This window comes from Pseudopipra pipra, chromosome 11 (assembly GCF_036250125.1).
Source record: "Pseudopipra pipra isolate bDixPip1 chromosome 11, bDixPip1.hap1, whole genome shotgun sequence".
NCBI lineage: Eukaryota > Metazoa > Chordata > Aves > Passeriformes > Pipridae > Pseudopipra > Pseudopipra pipra.
The window spans coordinates 1,626,884-1,646,725 of record NC_087559.1 but is presented as its reverse complement, the minus strand read 5'-3'; the positions used below and the strand labels follow the sequence as shown (position 1 = coordinate 1,646,725).

Here is a 19,842-nt window from a genome sequence, read left to right as displayed (position 1 = left end):
CCCATTTCCTCCCTGTGTTTTCTTGGCGTGAGGAGGCTGCAGAGTGAGCTCAGTTAAAAGCAGCACAGCATGTCTGTGACTTCAGCCCTGCCTGTCCCTTGATTTAATCAGCAGCATCTTCAGCAAAGCTGTGCTGCACCACTTGGGAGCTCAGAGCTTGTGGTGATGCTGCAGCATCCTTAAAACAAAACAAAGTAACACGAGCTTGAAACAGCAGCATTTTAGAAATCTTAAACCTTGCCTTGGGTTAATTTGGTGTCTCTCGATAAGTAGGATTTTGGAAATAAACTGGTAAAAAATCCTATTAAGTTGCATAGGGCAATAATTAGAGGAGAGGGAGGTTGGCAAGGTGAGGCTGTAGGAGCCTCGTGGTGGCTGGGACAATTATACTTTCCTGTGACTCACCCAGGTAGCACCCAGGTTCTGAAGCCCTTCTTGGCACTGGGTGTGGTGGCTCTCCAGCTGGGTACCCTCATTTTTTGGCTCCTGGCAGTGATTGTTGTCTTTCCCTCAGAACAATGCTTCGAAGCTGCTCTTGGCCATCATGGAGAGCAGGCACGACAGCGAGAACGCCGAGAGGATCCTCTACAACATGAGGCCCAAGGAGCTGGTGAGTCCCTGGGTCACTCCCAAGCTCCTGACTCCATTCAAGCCAGGTGCTCCAGCACTGGGGACACTGGGATGGCCGTGTCCACCCCAGAGATGCTGCAGGAGCTCACTGGCAACTGGAAAGCCTTTCAAGGGACTGGTTGCACGAGCACAGTATCCACAGGGAATGGCTCAGCCCAGTTCCCAGGTATCACAAGTGGTTAGGCAAGTGCTGTGGAGGAGAGATTCAGCATCCTGTGTAAGGCAGGGAAGGAGCATCATCTGACACTTTGGAATCCTAGAATCATCACAGAATGGTTTGGGTTGGAAAGGACTTTAAAGCTCATCTTGTTCCACCCCTTGCCATGGGCAGGGACACCTTCCACTAGAGCAGGTATCCACACGTGGAAGTTATTTGCACAGGGGACAGAGAAATGAAAATTTCTTGTGCCCTTAGAGCTGTCCAGTAGAGCGTGGCAGGGTTTGGGGCTGGGTAATGTATTACCTGGTGCAAACACAACCAGGAGGTGCCAAGTACAGCTGGAGCACTGCTGATGTGTGTCAGAGCTCAGAGCTGTGGCCAGAGGTCAGGAGGTGACAAAGCTCAAGGAGAGGGTGGCCCAGAACAGGGGGAACCAAAAGCTTAGTTTCTTGTGTCAGTGAGCTGGGCTGAAGCTGAGGTCAGGCCTGTTTATCCTGGATGTTGAGAGACATGTCCATGCTCTGCTCCCCTTAACCCTCTTCCACCCTTCGCCTGAGCCTCCTCTTCAGTGGCCTCTGTGTCCTTTTCTAGGTGGAAGTGATCAAGAAGGCTTATCTGCAGGGAGAAGTGGAATTTGAGGATGGAGAGAATGGGGAAGATGTTGCAGCATCTCCAAGGAACGTGGGACACAACATTTATATCTTGGCTCATCAGGTAGAGTTTCACCTGCAGGTTTTGTAGCACCATGAGTCACAGACTGGGAATAGCCAGAGTCTGCTTTTCCCTGGAACTGTTTTCATGGCTCATCTCTGGGACAAACTCACTGCACGTTCCCTTCTTATCAGAGCAAATCCCAGTCCTTAATCAGAAACAAAAATTCTATAATACAAGAAAATTTGGGGAATTTTCTTTTATAATGGGGAGCAGGCAGGCTCTGGACTGAGTTTCTGAAGACATGTGACTCAATTCTTGGCAGCACTGAGCAGCAATGTATTATTTTTCAGCTGTATCAAAGGTTACTTTATACTCCCAAAGAAATTCTACTCACTGATCAATTAAAGTGTGAGCAGAAATCTCAGTCCTTGCCACACTCTGCTGGAGCCAAGCAGGGCTGTTGTGTTGAGAAAATGTGTGTTTGAAAGGTAAAAAACCAAAGGGGAGAAAAACATATCTAAATCTACTTAATACATTGATGCTGCATCTCTTACTGCATTAGAGACTTCTTGTTCCTGTGGCATCTGAGCAGACAGCCCATCACTGTGCTGCAGGATGGATTTGGAGCATCCAGCAGCATTTTTGGAGCACTTCTCTGTGCATCTGCTGTTCAGTTGATGCAGATTTTCTCTTTGTCCCTGCCTGGATCTTTGGGTGATGAGCACCCCTTTGGGTTAGGGTGGGTGGAGAAGGACAGACCGAATGTGAACGTTCAGAAAGATTCCCAAGCCAGGCAAAGGGTAGGAGAGGGTGGGGAAAAGAGGAATACAACACTGGTATTAAAAAAATACATATTTGAATCATTCTGACTTGCTCCCAAAATAGAGCTGCAGGGTGTCTGGTTGGAACAGAACAAGCCTTCTGTCAACTTTGCCCTTTCCTAGCAGCTGACTGTGTACTATTTCTTTTTTTATGCCAAAAATCAGAAATTTAATATCACAGAGAGACATCTGGTGTCTCCCACTCCCTGTGCATTCCTTTATTTTAGTTGGCTCGTCACAACAAAGAGCTGCAGAACATGCTGAAGCCGGGAGGTCAGATCGAGGGGGATGAGGCTCTGGAGTTCTATGCCAAGCACACGGCACAGATCGAGGTACGGGAACCCGGAGCCTGCCGGGAGTGGGATGAGCCCCTGGGGAGAGAAGCAGTGCAGTTAACCCTTGGACATCACACGTGACAGTGTGGCTGCACTGGTACCTGTGTGTGGACTGCCATCCCTGACACAGAATATCCCTGCATTTAGTTCTTCCCTCGGTGTTCTGGCAGCGGCGGGGGGAGCTGTTCCTGAGCTGTCGTGTGTGGGCTCTGGGATGGAGCTGAGCAGAGCTCTCTTGGCAGCACAAGTGTGGCTTCACTTCTGTTACAATTTGGCCGGTGCTGTTGCTGAATCCATGAAGTTTGTCAGAGCTTTTGCCACTCTTTCTGGATTCTGATGGCAATTTGGCCTCATGTACCATCGAAGAGCTTTGTAAAAGTAAAATTCTCATAACAGGGAGATTTCCCAGAGAAGCTGTGGCTGCCCCATCCCTGGAAGTGTCCAAGGCCAGGTTGGACAGGGCTTGGAGGAACTTGGGCTAGTGGAAGGTGTCCCTGCCCATGGCAGGGGGTGGCACTGGATGGGCTTTAAGGTACATCCAACCCAAACCATTCTGTGCTTATATGACTTCACAAAACTCTCTAGTAAACAATACAGATATAACTGTTATTCCTCATACTTCCTTGTGGCTAAAATTTACCAACATTCTTGAACTGGGCAACCACATTGCTCTGAAATCCATCCCAGCTTTGGTGCAGGATCCACTGGGCCCCTTGGAAATCCCAGCTCAGACCAGTACTGCTGGGATTAGACCATGGCATAGAAATTAGCCTTGGGGCTAAATGTAGACCTGCTTTGAAAGGTAAATTAAATGAAACCTCTGTCAGGCTACTGTTGTACAGAAATTTGTCCAAGTTTCTGCATGTTTTAAAGGGGAGAAAAAAAGGCAGAAACTCAAGAAATACAAGCATTTAAGAGCAAGGCAGGACTCATGGGGCTGCTGTTCAGATTGTCAGGTCGGACCGTACCATGGAACAGATCGTCTTCCCCGTGCCCAGCATCTGTGAGTTCCTCACCAAGGAGTCCAAGCTGCGGATTTACTACACCACAGAGAGGGACGAGCAGGGCAGCAAGATCAATGACTTCTTCCTAAAATCAGAGGACCTCTTCAACGAGATGAACTGGCAGAAGAAGCTGCGAGGTGGGTCGGTGTCGCGGTCGCGGGGAGCGGTGCCAGCGGAACTCTGGGGTCGGGGTTTGGGGGTCGGAAACGTTGGCTGGGTAACAGATGGTTCCCAGTGTGGCACCAACCTCGATAATTGTTTGTAAGAGCTGCTCCTCTGCGTGATGGCAAGATGCTGTGATGCAGGCAATGAATGCTGGAGCAATATGGACCCTCTGGAGGGGATCCAGGGGAGAGCAGGAGGAAGGAGCACAGGTCGTCTTTTTTAAGATCCAGTGGGAAGGAACAAATCTGTGGAGGCTTTGCTTAAATGAGAATGTGGCAGGGAGAAAGGGAGAGGACGCAGCTGAAGGGAGCAGTGGCCCGTTCTCCTTCCCTGTGCTGAATTCCCACGTGTTCCAGGGAGGGGGGAGGATGGGTGATGCAGCAAAGTTGGAGTCGATGATCTTAAAGGTCTTTTCCAGCCTTAATGATTCTATGGACTTTGGCATCTCCAGCAATGGAGCTGTTTAAGAACAGGTTAAACATGCATTTCCCAGTGACAGTGAAGTAGAACTGGTTCTTTCTTTGGGCAAGGAATTGACTGACAGGCTAATAAGTCACTCCCAGCCCTGTGATGATAAAATATCTGAAAGCAAGCATTTTCAAGCACTGATTTCCCTCTGAGATTCCCATTGGCAGCTAGGAAATCCCTTTTAATGATATTTTAATTCATGCACTGCCACCACGTCCCCCATAAACTTTCTAACTCATTTGCTTTGGGTTTTTTTTCTTTTTAAAAGCTGATTTCTTGTTTTACTGAGGGCCAGATGTTGCAGCTGAGGCTCAGCCTCAGTGGGCAGTGGTGAGTGGTCAGAATTTGCCAGCAGTGACCCTCTGAAATGTGAGATAAGGCAGTAACTTCCTGCTCCAGTCAACCCCTGCCATCTGATACCACTGCTGTTCCCCTCCTGTGCATCAGCTCAACTCCAGGTTTTAGTCTAAGAGCACAGACTGGTCTGGAATCTCCTCCTAGGGCACATGTGGGAGTGCTGCCTAAAATCACCTAAGAGGTCTGCAAGAAATAGGGGAATATATGCCATCCTAAACAAATTGGCAACTTCAGCATCATCCATATATTCTGTTAGATTTTTATTTCAGCTTGTTTCTGAATTCTGCTGTGAGCTTTTTCTTTGCTCTCTGATACCTAAACACTCTGCCTCCTTCCACGGAGGGAAAACAGTTCTGTCTCTTCTTTGAGAGCATTTTTAATAGATTTTTTCCACTGCTCTAGATTTCAGGAGGACACAATTTGCTGTGCAGTAATCAGGGGGATTTTGCCTGGATGCAGAGGGAATTACTGCAAGGCAGCTTCTTGCCTTCCTTGTCAACTTACAGTCCACGACCACTTCAGACAAGGAATCTTTTTGCTTTCTGCCTCTTGGTTGTGCAGGGATTATTCAAATCAGAAGTTTTTTTTGAAAAGTGTGTCTGTGTAACATGAAGAATTTCAGTGTGCAGCTGTTGGACTGTACATGGAGCTCTCTGCAGATGTGCTGGGTCCTTTGCCCCCGGGCAGAGGGAGGGTCAGAGAGCTCCAACCTGTGATCATTCTGGGGCTATCCTGGGCTGTTACCAGCAAAAAATACATTTTTAGGAGGGCAGTGTTTTGTGCAGGTGAGCTGCTGGCAGCAGCAGAACACAGAGGGATGGGGCTGAACCTCACCCTTCATTTTCCTCCTCCTAATTGTTCTTGGGGTGACTGAGTACAAAGTATATTATTAGGGGAAGCCTGAAGTCCTTGGTCTCTGCAATTTCTGAACTTGTTCTCTGGCCACTGCTAAACCATGAATCCTTTGCCTTGAAACACCATCTAGGAAACTTGAAGTTCCCCCCAAGATGAAGAATAATCAAGTAATATTCATGGCTTGTTCTGAAGTTTATTACTATTGATGCTGTGCTTTTGGGCAAACTGAAAAGAAACTGAAGTTTTGGTGGAGATAATTTTCTATATAGACTTTTTTTTTTTAACCCTCCATTTAAAAGAATTGTTTTTCTCTTTTGCAGCTCAGCCTTTCCTGTACTGGTGTGCTCGGAACATGTCCTTCTGGAGCAGCATTTCCTTTAACCTGGCTGTCCTCATGAACCTGCTCGTGGCATTTTTCTATCCCTTCAAAGGAATTCGAGGAGGTACCAATATTTAACATACAAAAATACGTGAACAGAGAAGGTACAGTGAGCCAAACTCTGTGCATCACTGTTTGCTTCAGTGGGAATAGGGGAACAGAAATTGGCTTTTTTAATTGCCTCAATTTAAATTGTGCTGTTGTTACTCTTTCTTGAGGCATTTGTAGGGAAAATACAGAGCCATGCTTTTTCCTAGGGGAAAAAATTATCCAAGACAAACATCCACCTTTAATTACTTGAATGTTCTACTTTGGTTTAAAGTTCTGCAATTAAGTATTGAACTAAAAATAGGCAAAATGTTATATTTGTTGTTTTCCTTGAGTTGCATTTCATTAATGACATTTTCCACACAGTTTTCCTGGTTCTCTGAGGCCTCTGAGTGCTGGGGGTGGGTGACATTACCCTGTGTTGGCAGGGGAGGTGTACAGGGGTGAAGTGACCTGCCTTGTGCCATTAGAAATCGATGGAGCATATGGAAAAAGAGCCCAACTCCAGGATTCCCTCACCCCCAGGAGCATGGAGGGCAGAGGTTTCCCATAGGGAATTAGGAGCCTCCATGTCCCCTGGCTCAGGACCAGCCTGCTGCTCTGAGCTCCCTTGCCATGAGTGGGCAGCAGCAGGGCTTGCCAGCATTGCTGACACAAGTTATGGGATAACACGTGTGGCTCCTGTGGGATTTCACAGTCCCGCTGTAACAGGTCCTGTGGAAGTTGCCTCTGATCCAGCCCGGGGATTTCTGTGACACTGGTGGCTCTTGGAGCCAGCACAGTAAATCCTGATGAGATCCAGCTGCTCATCCCTAGATCCAGCCTCTCCCAGCAGCTGCACCCCAGGGCAGGTCGAGGGCTGGAGTCGTGTCATCAGGAATTGGGAAATCTGGAGAAATACTCAAATATTGTTGTGAATCCCTATTGTGTGTATTGTTGTAAGGGGAATGTCCAGGTGGGAGCTTTTTCCTTGTGTTTAGAGGGTTTGCATCCTGATAAAGCCTGTCAGAAGGATCTTTTAGACCAAAGTCCCGTGTTCTTGAGAGGGGGAAGAGAATAGTTTTACCTTCTACCATCAGTGCTACCAGGCTGTGCTACCATCAGCAGAGTGGGGGTGCCCAGATCCCTTCTGCCTGGAAGGTTTCAACAAGCCCAAAGAGCAACTGAATTTTCTCTCTCTGCTTTCGAAGATCACAAGTTAAGAGGTCTTTATTTATGGCTGCCGAGAAAGCTGCTGGTTAAATGAGTTTGTTGAGATTACAAATTGCAAGACTTGGGGGGATCATTTGGCATCTTGAAGGTGCCCTACCCTACATTTTTGAAATTCTTTGTCAGGCAACATTATGATAAAATCTCTTCCTCTACTAGTTAGAATAAAAAAAGTAAAATAAATACATGTGTATCTTATATTTAGGTTAAAAAAAAAAAGACTCTTCCAAACAGACTGTTTGGGGGAAGTTGTCAGTGTCTTGAGTTGCTCAGACACGGTGAACTGAGCAGCTGATGAGCATCTGACAGTAGCAGAAGCTGTAAAACTTCTGACTTGAGGAGCAGAAACAAAACTGGATGCCTGGAATTCGGTACTGGAATGGTGAGAATTCCAGAGACAGGGAGAACTTCCTACTGGCTGCACGTTCCTCCTGCCTGCGGTCGTGTCATGACCCCCCGTGCTCCCAGCAAGGCTTTGGTGTCGGGTTGGGTGCAGACAGTTGGTGAGTGACCAGCCCTTGGCTTCAGGTGCCAAGGGCAAGGACGTTGCTCCCAGTCTGTTCCCAGCCTCTCTCCGCCCCTGGGAAGGAGAGAGGAGCCTGTGCCCTGAGCCCTGCTCTGTCCTGGAAGTGACCTGGGTCCTGCTGAAGTCCTGGCATTGTCCTTGCTGGACAGCCTGGAGTTCCAGGCCAGCCCTGGGTGGGTGTTCAGGCAACACCTGAGGACTTCATGAGCTCCAGGCATTTCTTCAGACCTGCTGGGAACTCATGACAGCAAATACATTCCCAAGCTGTGTAATAGCTGGGATGCTCAGACACCTGTGCATGTGAGATCCTTCAGGATCTGCCCCTCCTGGCAATTCCTAAGTCATTCCTAACCGAGCTGCCTCCCGTTTTCCTCTCTCCCCTCTCGTGCTGTTGCTGTTCCTGCTCGGGTGAGTCCATGCCAGGCTCTGCACCTTGTGCTGTGTGACAGCTCCGGTGGCAGCGCTGCTCCGGGATCCCAGGCTCCCTTCAGGCAGCAGAAACAGCTGCTCAACTTTACGCTTATTAAGTTTTAATTTCCATCTATCCTCTGCTGTCTTTATTAATCTACAGTGATTTGGAACAAAATTAAATGGCTGCTCGTGGTAGTCAGATGAGAGTAATATTTCCTAAGCTGCCTGAATTTGGGAGGGGGAGGATAAAGCCCTTAGTGAGGATCCTGCCAGTAAGACATAAGTTCTCTGAGTACATGTTTGCAGAAGGGCTGCAGAGTGCTGTGAAATTTGGGGGGTCTGGCCTTTCTGTCTGTTGAGGAACAGGTTGCTTGAAGACAAAAATTATGTCAGTTTTAAGAAAGAAGTGTCTTATTCTGCATAAACCCAGGGTAAATGGTATTTTTGGCTGAACATTTTTTACGGCTCTTTCAGGGAAGTGTATTTTTAGAACACGGGCTCGATGTTATGTAAGCAGCCAGTCTCATGGGACAGTCGAAATAGAACCAGGAATAGCAAGAGATGACAAAAACTAGTACGAGGGTTTGACCAAAAGGATTTCAGGAGACTCTTCTGTGGCTCCAGACCCGGAGGAGCATCGGCTCCATCCTCACCTGGCCAGGCAGGGCCTCTGCAGAACACGTCTGCAAAAGGTCTCTCAGCATTCAGGTGTACCAGTGATGAACACAAGAATGAAGAATCCTATAATATGTATCATTTACATAATAACTTAGTAACAAGTTTGTAATTAAAAGCTGCTGCAGGCGTTGGGCTCAGATGTTCCACTCGCTAGTTTGGAATCAGCGATGGCTGCACACGAGGCTGGAGGATGCCCCACCAAAGATGACATAAGTGGCACTTATTTGGTTAGTTTGGTTATAGAGGTGTTGAAATGGGTTTGTTTCCCCCCCCAGGCACCCTGGAGCCCCACCTGTCCGGGCTGCTGTGGACAGCCATGCTGATCTCCCTGGCCATCGTCATCGCCCTCCCCAAGCCCCACGGCATCCGCGCCCTCATCGCCTCCACCATACTGCGGCTGATATTTTCAGTTGGTTTACAACCTACTTTATTTCTTCTGGGTGCATTCAACGTAAGAACTGAGTGGGCTTTGTTGATGTTCTCTTGCACCTTATGTAAGGGTTCCTTACCTGCGTGTGGCAAAAATAGCCTGGGACATTGTGCTGGGACTGGTGGGAGGAGTAATTCCCTCTTCGGGCTCTTCCTACCAGAAGTGCTTTGCTGTTGTTCATTTAATGCTGGTTCCCCAGGATGGAGGCAGAGCTCTAAGGTTTTGCTCAGTCTAGAAACAGCTCTCACCCCAGCCAGAAACAGGGAGTCCGTGAGCTAAAGCACACAGTTATTCACCCAAGCTTGTATCTGTTCATGGACTGAGCTGCAGAGTTTATGGGGTTGTGTGAGATTCACTAAATGATGCATTGTATCTCAAAGGAGTGGCTGAGAGAGCTGGGGGGGGCTCAGCCTGGAGAAAAGGAGGCTCAGGGGGGACCTTCTGGCTCTGCAACCCCCTGACAGGAGGGCGGAGCCAGGGTGGTCGAGCTCTGCTCCCAGGGAACAAGGGACAGGAGGAGAGGGAACGGCCTCAGGCTGTGCCAGGGGAGGGTCAGGTTGGACATCAGGAGGAATTTCCTCCTGGAAAGGGTGGTCAGGCCTTGGAAGGGGCTGCCCAGGGAGGTTTGGAGTCCCCACCCCTGGAGGTGCCCAAGGAAGGCCTGGCCATGGCACTCAGTGCTCTGGGCTAGGGACAAGGTGGGGATCGGGCACAGGGTGGGCTCGATGCTTGGAGGTCTTTTCCAACCTAAACAACTGGGTGATGTGCCCAAGGCCTGGCTCCAGCCCATGTGCCAGCAGGACCTGCCACGCAGCAGTTCTGCTGCAGTCCTGTGTGAGCTGAGCCACCACAGCTTCATGAGTGCCCAAACCCGGATACTTGTGGTCTCTCGTGGCAAGGAAGCCTGAAGGGGTTTCTCTGGCTGAGTCAGCAGCAACTCTGCAAAGATGCATCTTTTCAAAGCCCTTGTTTTTATTAACCAACTGCCCAGCTTTGAGTGCATCTTTTAGTAGCATTTCTTGTCTTCCAACACGTCCCCGAGTGCCAGGTCCCTCCCAGTCGGGGATGTGTGTGAGGGGGATGGGGGTGGTTACTGGTAATTGTGGCATTTAGCAGGTTCCCAGTAAGTTAAGGCAGCGTTTCTTGGTGTTGATGGCACACAGGAGGACTTCTGGGTGTGTTATCCCAGAGGGAATTGCTGAGGGAATCTGGAGCACCTGCTCCAGTCCTTAGAACCTTTTACTTTCTTCTTTGTCTTAGTCTTGATGCCCTTTGACACCAAGCTGGGGAGAGCAGCCAGGGCACAGTTTGTACTGGACATGTGCAGTTTGAGTTTGGGCTTGGTCTCAGCTGGGCAGAAAACACCACAGGGAGCAGGTTATACTGATGTGGGAAACACTGTTTGTTGGTACCATCCTGGAGTTATCTCCAGCCTGGAAAAACTGCATATTTTTCCCAAAAAGCCACATGTTTTAACTAATTTACAGTTTGTTCTTCCTTAGGTTTGTAATAAAATCATTTTTCTGATGAGTTTTGTGGGTAACTGTGGGACCTTCACTCGAGGATACAAGGCTATGATCATGGATGTGGAGTTCCTCTATCACCTGCTGTACCTGCTGATCTGTGCCCTGGGGCTCTTCGTGCACGAGTTCTTTTACAGCCTCCTGGTAGGTGTTCACTTGGCCCTGGGAATGTTTTCCTGTCTGTGTGTTTGTGAAGTCCCATCTCTGGCACATCCAGATATGTCACATAAAAACTTTCTGCTTTGCTGCTGGGAAGCTGCTGTGCAGGCACTGGGAAGAGCCATACATGGGAGGTTTTCCTTGGGAGAAGTTATGGTGGGAGACTCTGGGATTCCTGCCACATTCCTTCTTCCTGGTGTGTGACTTTTTGCAGGAACACATACTGACAGGACAAGGGGGATGGTTTTAAACTAAGATAGGAGAGATTGAGCTTAGATATATTGAAGAAATTCCTCCCTGTGACAGTGGTGAGGCCTTGGCACAGGTAGCCCTGAGAAACTGTGGCTGCCCCATCCCTGGAAGTGTTCAAGACCAGGTTGGACAGGGCTTGGAGCAATCCGGGCTAGTGGGAGGTGTCCCTGCCCATGGCAGGGGGTGGCACTGGATGGGCTTTGAGGTCCCTTCCAGCCCAACCATTCTGTGATTTGTACCAGCAAACAAAGACCTTTTCGTTCTTCTCAAGAGGAAAATAGAAATGTTGGTGGAACAGGAGGCACTCTTGAAGTTACCATGCTATGAGGAAGAGACACAGAGTCTTTAAGATGCTTTACTGTGTTATTAGCAATAACTGTAGCAACATCCCTGCTTTTTGAGCAGCTGGATAACTTAGGTTGTATCCAGCCTCCAGCCCTGACACTACGGACAGGGATCCTGGCAGAGATTTCTCCTGTTTGGGGTGGAATTCATCCTGCACAGCACAATGCTGCTAAGAATAAGCACTGAAGGAGTAGATCTAGTGTTGGTGGAGAAAATGTGTCATTGTTGAGGCAAACCTTAAATCCCATTCAGAACACGCTATTTTTGGCTCTTTGTTGGGTGTTTGCCACATCCTCTGGTACCTGAAATGGGTATTTTCTGTGTTCGTGTTCAATTTAACAAATACCTATTCTGTCATTGTCAACCAGCTTAGCCACAACCTGCCTGGGCTCTGCTGTGAGTTGTCCCCGACCCAGAGCAGTGAAAAATTAAGGACATGTCAGCAGAGAAATTTAAATACAGAATTTGGGGGAAAGATATTATGCAATTATACGCTCAATAAACTAAAACTAATGGCAATTTGAAATGAGCTGTTTTGAGACTGTGATGAGGCAGGTATCTATAAAAAAGGTAATAACAGCCTGTGTTGGCAGCTTTGTGTGTTTAGCACTGAAGCAGAAACACCTGCCCTCAGCAGGCAGGGGCTTCTTCCCAAGCTGCTGCTCAGGCCTGGAGCCCACGCAGTGCTGATGAAGAGGAGGCACAGCTGCCTCCACCCCTCGTTTTTCAAAGTGCACACAGCACAAGAAATGCCAACACATGGTGCCAGCAGTGGTGTTGGTGCTACCTGTGCTGTTGTTGGTTGCCCCCAGCTCTTTGACCTGGTGTACCGGGAAGAGACTTTGCTCAACGTCATCAAGAGCGTCACCCGCAACGGGCGCTCCATCATCCTCACTGCCGTGCTGGCCCTCATCCTGGTCTACCTGTTCTCCATCGTGGGGTACCTCTTCTTCAAAGATGACTTCATCCTGGAAGTGGACAAGCTCCCTAACGAAACCTTGCTGCCAGGTCGGTGCCAGTGGCTCGTTTCCATGGGTTATGTTGGAGAAAGTAATGGGCTGTTGTTCCCGGGGCATTGACGGGACAAGGGGAAACGGCCTCCAGCTGTGCCGGGGAGGCTCAGGTTGGACATCAGGAGGAATTTCTTCCTGGAAAGAGTGGTCAGGCACTGGCAGGGGCTGGCCAGGGAGGTTTGGAGTGCCCAGCCCTGGAGGTGCCCAAGGAAGGCCTGGCCGTGGCACTGAGTGCTCTGGGCTGGGGACAAGGTGGGGATCGGGCACAGGGTGAACTTGGTGATCTTGGAGGTCTTTTCCAACCTCACTGATTCTGGGATTCTGTGAAATAAAAATGCTTTTATGGTTGAATTTAAAAGCATTGAATGCGTAAATCAAAGTCCTGTGCCCTTCTAAACTCAAGGACAATACACTGCTCTAAGTGCCTCGTAATTACACACTGAATATGAAGAGGTACCTTGGTATCTGAGAAGTCAAGATGTCAACCCACCCATTTGATTGCCCATTTTCTGGTTTTAGATCGCACAGAGCCAGGTGAGACCATGACTGGCGAGTTCCTCTATTCAGATGTCTGCAAAGCAGGGAGCAGTGAGAACTGCTCTTCCATCATTCCTTCAGACCGTGAGTGTCCACTTTGGAATTCCTAACTCAAACCCTGAATTTTCACTTTTTTTTCCAGTTAAACACCTTCAATTAAAAAAAAAAAAAAAAATTTCTTTACAAAATCCTATGTAATAAATTTGGAAACAAAGCTGTCATGAGACGAACTTGAAATATCATTAATTTAGGCCAACAGCATAAATAACATTTGTTACATGAAGTGATTAAACCAGAGAAACTTAGTAGCAAACCAGACTTTATAAAACACTGCCATACTCTTTAATTTTCTCCATCAATTGGAGAAGGAAGCGATGCAGTTTGCCTCTTTGCAAAGTTTATTATTTTAAAACATTAGGCTATTAAATGTGATCTCAGAGGATAATGCCCTGTGAAATATGGTTTATTGGCAGCATTATTCTATCTGGCAAACTAAGGAAACTGTTTTTAATGTCGTATCAGGAAGTACTCAATGGATTAAGTAGACAGGATAGGTTTGGGGGGTTTGGAGATCAAAAAAGTGAGATATTACTTGGGTATTGAAATATTTCAGTTTTATTTCCTAGAAAATGTTATTTCCTTGTTGGAGATTTACAGTGCTGGCTGGGAGGGGCAGACAGGGCACAGCTGTTTCTGTCAGAAGTGGAGCTCCTGCATGGCCATCAAAGGTCAACCATGGCCACGAGCCCCTGCTCACAGGAGAGGGCTCTGCTTTGCTCCACTGGCCTCTTTGAGAAACTAAAATTCAGCCTGGATACAAGAAAAGCTGCTTTATTCATCTCCTATACTCTGGCTGCAGGAAGGAAAGCTCCAGAGATGTTTTTATATCACAAATAATCAACCTGGTACCAGAGTCTTGTGTGGCCAGGGATGTTCATGATGCCCCATCTTTGGCCACTGCTCTTGGGTTTTGGCTCTTTCAGGATTGCACAGGGGTTTGGGCCTTTCCAAGGCTGGCTGTGGGAAGGTGGGATCTGCTCCTGAGCATTTCTGTGATGAAATTAAGGTCATGAGGCTTTTAATGGGTACAGGGAGAGTATATGAGGTTGGGGAATTTTAATTCTAGCAGTTCTGCAAGTGAAACTGTGAAGTTGGAGCCTTCAGCCAAGTGAAGAGAAGGTCAAAAAAAGTGTGTTGCTTTTCTAGCAAAATGCTGTTTCCACAAGCAGTGATATTTTAGCCATTTGAAAGCTCTGAGTGGAAGTTGCCATTTTGAGTGCAGCCCAAAGGCTGTGCAATCTGTCAGGCACCAAGGGAGAGTGGAAGAGGCAACACTTTGTCCTCTGAGCTGTCAAAAAGCTTGGATTCTGTATAAACAGGCATCTGGTGATCTGAGCTGTGCATGAGAACAGGGATGGGAAGAGAGATTTAACCAAGTCACAGGCAGCAGTTCAAGCACAAAAGAAAACTAGTGGTGGGGAGAGGAGGGCAGGGATGAGATCTGCTCCCATGGTGGCTCTGGAGAGGGTCTAGCAGAGGCCACAAAGATGATGAGGGGTCTGGAGCATCTCCAATGAGGAGAGACTGTTTAGGGCCTGTTCAGTCTAGAGAAGACTTAGAGGGGATCTCATCTACCTATATAAATGTCCCCAAGGGGTATCAGGAGGATGGCTCCAGACTCTTTTCTGTGGTGCCCAGTGACAGGACAAGGAGCAATGGCCATGAACTTCAGCACGAGAAGTTCCACCTCAACCTGAGGAAGAACTTCTGTCCATGGAGGGTGGAGAGCACTGCAACAGCTGCCCAGGGAGGTTGAGGAGTCTCCCCCTCTGGAGACATTCCAAACCCCCCTGTGTCACCTGCTCCAGGTGGTCCTGCCTTGGCAGGGGGTGGCACTGATGATCTCCAGAGGTCCCTTCCAACCCCACCCGTTCTGGGATGCTCTGGGGGAACCACAGGGGTTTGCAACAGGGGCTGGCAGTCTGAGGGGGTAGAGAGCATACCCAGCAAAGAATGGAGAGAATGATTTAGAGCTAATCTGGGCTTTGCAACGTGTCTTTGCTTGCTGTGCTCACAGAAGTGCTCACTGAAGAAATGGAGGAAGAGAACAAGGAGCATACGTGCGAGACACTGCTGATGTGCATTGTTACTGTACTGAGTCACGGGCTCAGGAGCGGGGGTGGAGTAGGTGATGTGCTCAGGAAACCTTCCAAAGAGGTAAATTAGCACTGGCTGGGGGTGGAAGAGTGATAACCATGTAGGGCTGGGATCTTCTGCTGGGGAAAATGTGTGTACACTGCCTTGAAACACATGTAGGAACAGCGACGAGGAGGGACCCCGCTCGTCTTTGTAACGTGGTTACATCTCTGTGGGATCAGATGGAACAGCAGCCAGTTCATACAAGCTTCTACCCATTCTGTTTTAGGGATTCTTTAGCTTGTGAGCTGTCCAGAGTGGGGCCTAAAAGAACAGAAATGGGGCAGCCAACAGTCTGTGCTTTGGGAGTTCAGGAGCTGAAGGAATAGGTAGAAGCTTGTGAGAGGCAGCAGATGGAAATGCTGTGGTAGCTGCTAGATGCCAGTGGCACGAGTTTCTGTGGGAGCATCCCTAGGGAAAGGTCATGTGTCAAATGGAATGGATGAGAGGACAAGGGACTGAGCAAATTCAGTGAATGGTGTTAAATTCCAGTAAAATACATTATGGTCCACACTGATGCTCTGTTGATATACAGCAGGTAATATAAGGATATAATTTGGATGGGCTTCAGGGAGGGGTGAGAACAAATTTCCATGTGTGAGAAGAGTTTTTCCTCTTGTGAAAATGAGAGCAGTCCAAAAACTTGGACACAGGAAGAGCAGCTCTGTAGAGATCCCACACTGGTAGTTGATTAATTTGGTTTTTCTTTAGTGGTTTTGCATTTTAGTTTCACTTAATGGTTTGAGTTGTGAGTCACCCTTGGAGAGCATCAGCAAAGGAGCCTCTGAGGGGAGGGGGTGTGGGGCAGTGCAGTGGTAGGGGTTAGGTGGGCACCTATTTGAGTTGGTAATAATTAAAGTTTCTGTCTTGCAGGAACCTCTCTTTGCTGCTAGAGTGATATATGATCTCTTGTTCTTCTTCATGGTCATCATTATTGTCCTCAACCTGATTTTTGGGGTGATCATTGACACTTTTGCTGATTTAAGGAGTGAAAAACAGAAGAAGGAAGAAATTTTAAAAACTACTTGCTTTATTTGTGGTAAGTGTGGAGACACACTTAAGAATAAGGGGTTACTCTGTGTGAGTCAGGGATAGCTGCAGACTCACAGGAAAAAAGTCTGGAATTACTGGCTGTTCCTCTTTGCATTTCCCAGCCAGTCCTTGGGTACCACATGCACTGGAGCTTGGCAGCAGAAAGAGGAATGCTCAGGATACCATTTTTCCTCAAATCTTTACTTTCTGTTCCTCCTCTGCCTCAAAGAATAGTTTCCTATTGGAACAGGGTTGATTTGAGTGGTGCCTGTGAAAGTTTTTCCGGTCAGGAGATTGGGAATGAAGGTGCTGTGGTTGACTGACATGGTCCTGCCATGTTGCATAACACACAGCTGGCAAGGGGGAACCTTTGGAAGATGCTGCAAAGCAAACATTGCTTTTGCTATCAGTTTGCCTAAAAATAGATGTGTTATCAAAACCACAAAGTGGTTGCATACAGGGCTGCTACCTTTTTTAACCAACGTTTTTCTGTTACATATAATAAATATGAGCATTACTTGTTATACCTTCTTTCTCCTTCCCTTTCTCTTCTCCTTCCCTTTCTCTTCTCCTTCCCCTCTTCTCTTCCTGGGCATTTGTCAGAGTTTATCCCTGTTATTCAGTGTCCATTCCAGAATGGTTGTGACTTTAACAAGTGTAGCAGCCTGTAGAAATGAGCTTTGTCCTTTAGAGCTCCTTTTGCTGGTCCCCAGCTGGGCAACACTGAGGGTTGTACGTGTGTCCCTCTCGTAGGTTTGGAGAGAGATAAGTTTGACAACAAGACAGTCACGTTTGAAGAGCACATCAAAGAGGAGCACAACATGTGGCACTATCTGTGCTTTATTGTGTTAGTGAAAGTCAAAGATTCCACAGAATACACAGGACCAGAGAGTTACGTGGCAGAAATGATCAAGGTGAGTTTGGAGTTTTGCTGGTTTTTAATAGATTAGCCCGATCTGCTGGAATATTTGGTAGGTGTAGTGCTCTATGTTGGATTTATTTTGTCACTGTACCTGTGACTTCCCAACCTCCAAAACAGTCTGTGTGTGCTGGAGCAGGTGACAGTGAGTAGTGACAGCCAGGTAGCCTCCCTGGTTTTAAATTGGGTGAAGAGAAGCTGTTCTGTCTTAAATCCACATTTAGGGAGAGTATTTTCAGCCTGATGGAAGTGTCTGAAGCACAACAAACAGGTTATAACCTATCCTGGTTTAAATACCTCCAACTGACTTGTAGGATTTATTGTCATATGATTTGAGCTTATTATTGGAAAGAACTACAATTAATATTTACACAATTGGAAGAGCTTTTAATGAGAGAATTAAAAGCCTTGTCTCTGCCAAGCTGCGGGTTCAGAGCTCGTGGAATTAGATCCGAAACCCCAGTCACTAATTTGTGTGTCTTTTGGCTGGGGAGCAAAAGCTGTTTGATTTATAGCATTTCAAGTAGTGATTTTTTTAAGAGCAGAACACTTTTCTGACTTGCCTTTAGCTCTCCTACCAGAGGTCCCAGCAGGCTTTGAGTGGGCGACCCGTCGTGTCCCGGCCGGGCTGTAAATCCCCCCGAGACCTCGGGCAGGTCAAACACGTTATTTTGGGGTCACCAAAGTGTCCGTCCTAGTTCTGGATTCCTGCCTCAGTAATGAGGGCTTAAAGAAATCTTGTGAGCAGTCACCTGATAGAGGATTAGCACAGTGAGATAACCAAGTGCATCACTGCTGCCTTCCAGCCTGGCTGATTATACTGCTCCCTTTCTTTATCCCCCCGCAGCATGCATGACTTCAAGGGGGAAGCACTGCACTTCTGAAGTGTTCTTGCTTAGAAAAAACAATTTTGTGTTGTGGTTTTTTGCTTAGAAAAGACAATTTTGTGTTGTGGTTTTTGCTGCTGTTAAAACTAGTTTTAAAAAAAGTTTCAATTAACTACCAATTTATTATTTCAGATTACTTCAGATACAGTTCAAATTAGATAAGAGCCAAAAATTAGTCATTGAATATGTTTGCATGAAACACAAAAACTGGAGAACTTTTATCAGAGTTCCCATTCATTAGGTGTCAGCAAGGGCTAATTACTGTGTGGATGGGAATAGGGATAAATTATGCATAGCCCAAGTGTCTCATGCAGATGCAGTTTGATGTAACCATGTGCTCTAGGTGGAGGTTTGGAGTGTGTCTGTAGCTGGTGGGTTTTTTGCGTTTCATGAGCCAGTTTTCAGTGGAGAACTGACAGCAGGGTCTCCCCAGGTGCTGTTGAATGGGTGGGGTGTGGAATAGGAAGGGAGTTTGGTTTACACCTCAGTGGTCAGTCACGACACAGCCCCAGCGTGTCCAGGGCTCAGGGAGCTGTGTCCTGACTCCAGAGTTCTCAGCAGTCCTTGTATTCCTTAGGAGTGATTTAGCAAAGCTTATTCTGCAAATTGGGAGCAATTTCTTTCCATTATCCTTTAACATTAAAAACATCCTTTTCTGCCCTAGAAAATCTGGGTGTAAAACATGATGCATGTGTTTCTTTACCAGACCTGTTTCAAATCCTTCTGTAAGAGTCAGAAATGTTTTCTTCTGTTTAAGATGTATTTAGGGGTGGCTTAGGGCCTGGTCCATATGGTACTCAAGCCTTCTGTCTTCATAAAATCCCAGAATGGTTTGGGTTAGAAGGGACCCTCAGGATCATCCAGTTCCACCCCCTGCCATGGGCAGGGACACCTTCCACCAGCCCAGATTGCTCCAAGCCCTGTCCAACCTGGCCTTGGACACTTGCAGGGATGGGGAGTCCACAACCTCAGCCTCTCTGGGCAAAGTCCCATGAATCCAGAAGGACAGGCCAAGGAAAAGCCTTAAATATGTGCATGATTCCCAAGGTTGAGGTTAACCTGTGGAAGTGATGGGATCCAATGGGAACCTGTGGTTGGGTCATGTCCCCAGCCACCAGATTCTCCTGGGAAGCCTCCTTAGGGCATGGCTGGGTTTTAAAGGGATTTTCTTCCCGTATTTCAGACTGAAGGTGGCACTGTAACATCTTGGATAATGACAAAGATGGGGCATGGCTTTGCCATGGGCTGTCAGGTGGGACCATTGCTCAGCTGCAGTTTATGCCCATTTTTAGGAGTTGAGGGTAGGAAACATCACATGCCCAGATCATATCCTGTGATGGCACAACACACCTCAAGTGTTTCACCTGTGCTCCGACTCCCAACAAAATATCTTGAGAAAACTCTTGGATTTATGCCCTTTAACAATTGAAAGAAAAAAAATTAAAAATAGAATTCAAAAAATTCCCTTTGCCATTTAGTATTTGTGGGTTGTTCCAACACCACAGAAGAGTAAAAAAAATGAAGAATTTAGGAGACTAAAATTATATCCACCATCAGTTTGTGAGTTGCATCCAGTGCTGCTTGTACAGTGCTTTAAAAATATTTTAAGCATTGTGGTATCAGAAGAATCCTGGACAACTTCATTTATGGAGGTTAGTGAATATTCAGGAGCTTTGAGTGATCTTGAATTTTGATGTTTTCTGGACTAAAAATAATGTGTGTAGAAAGGCAGTTTGGAGGATTCCCACTGCACTGGATATGGCAGAGCTGGATCAGGCCCATAGTGTTCACCCTGCACCCTGCAGGAGCCTGACCACACATGAAAAGAAATTGTAGCCTTGAAAATCAA

General features: G+C 47.3%; 1 protein-coding gene across 13 annotated transcripts in view; it reads left to right on the top strand.

The window, feature by feature from the left end:
* ITPR1 (inositol 1,4,5-trisphosphate receptor type 1) overlaps window positions 1-19,842 on the top strand; it is a 163,472-nt gene that overhangs the window by 129,274 nt on the left and 14,356 nt on the right. For all 13 annotated transcript variants that reach the window (XM_064667121.1, XM_064667124.1, XM_064667116.1 and 10 more), the window contains 12 exons: window positions 515-610; window positions 1,382-1,504; window positions 2,493-2,597; window positions 3,549-3,741; window positions 5,770-5,892; window positions 8,976-9,151; window positions 10,633-10,797; window positions 12,222-12,417; window positions 12,942-13,043; window positions 15,037-15,176; window positions 16,029-16,194; window positions 16,941-17,101. In XM_064667121.1, the coding sequence (XP_064523191.1) occupies window positions 515-610; window positions 1,382-1,504; window positions 2,493-2,597; window positions 3,549-3,741; window positions 5,770-5,892; window positions 8,976-9,151; window positions 10,633-10,797; window positions 12,222-12,417; window positions 12,942-13,043; window positions 15,037-15,176; window positions 16,029-16,194; window positions 16,941-17,101 (1,746 nt within the window). The remainder of the gene's footprint in view (window positions 1-514; window positions 611-1,381; window positions 1,505-2,492; window positions 2,598-3,548; window positions 3,742-5,769; window positions 5,893-8,975; window positions 9,152-10,632; window positions 10,798-12,221; window positions 12,418-12,941; window positions 13,044-15,036; window positions 15,177-16,028; window positions 16,195-16,940; window positions 17,102-19,842) is intronic.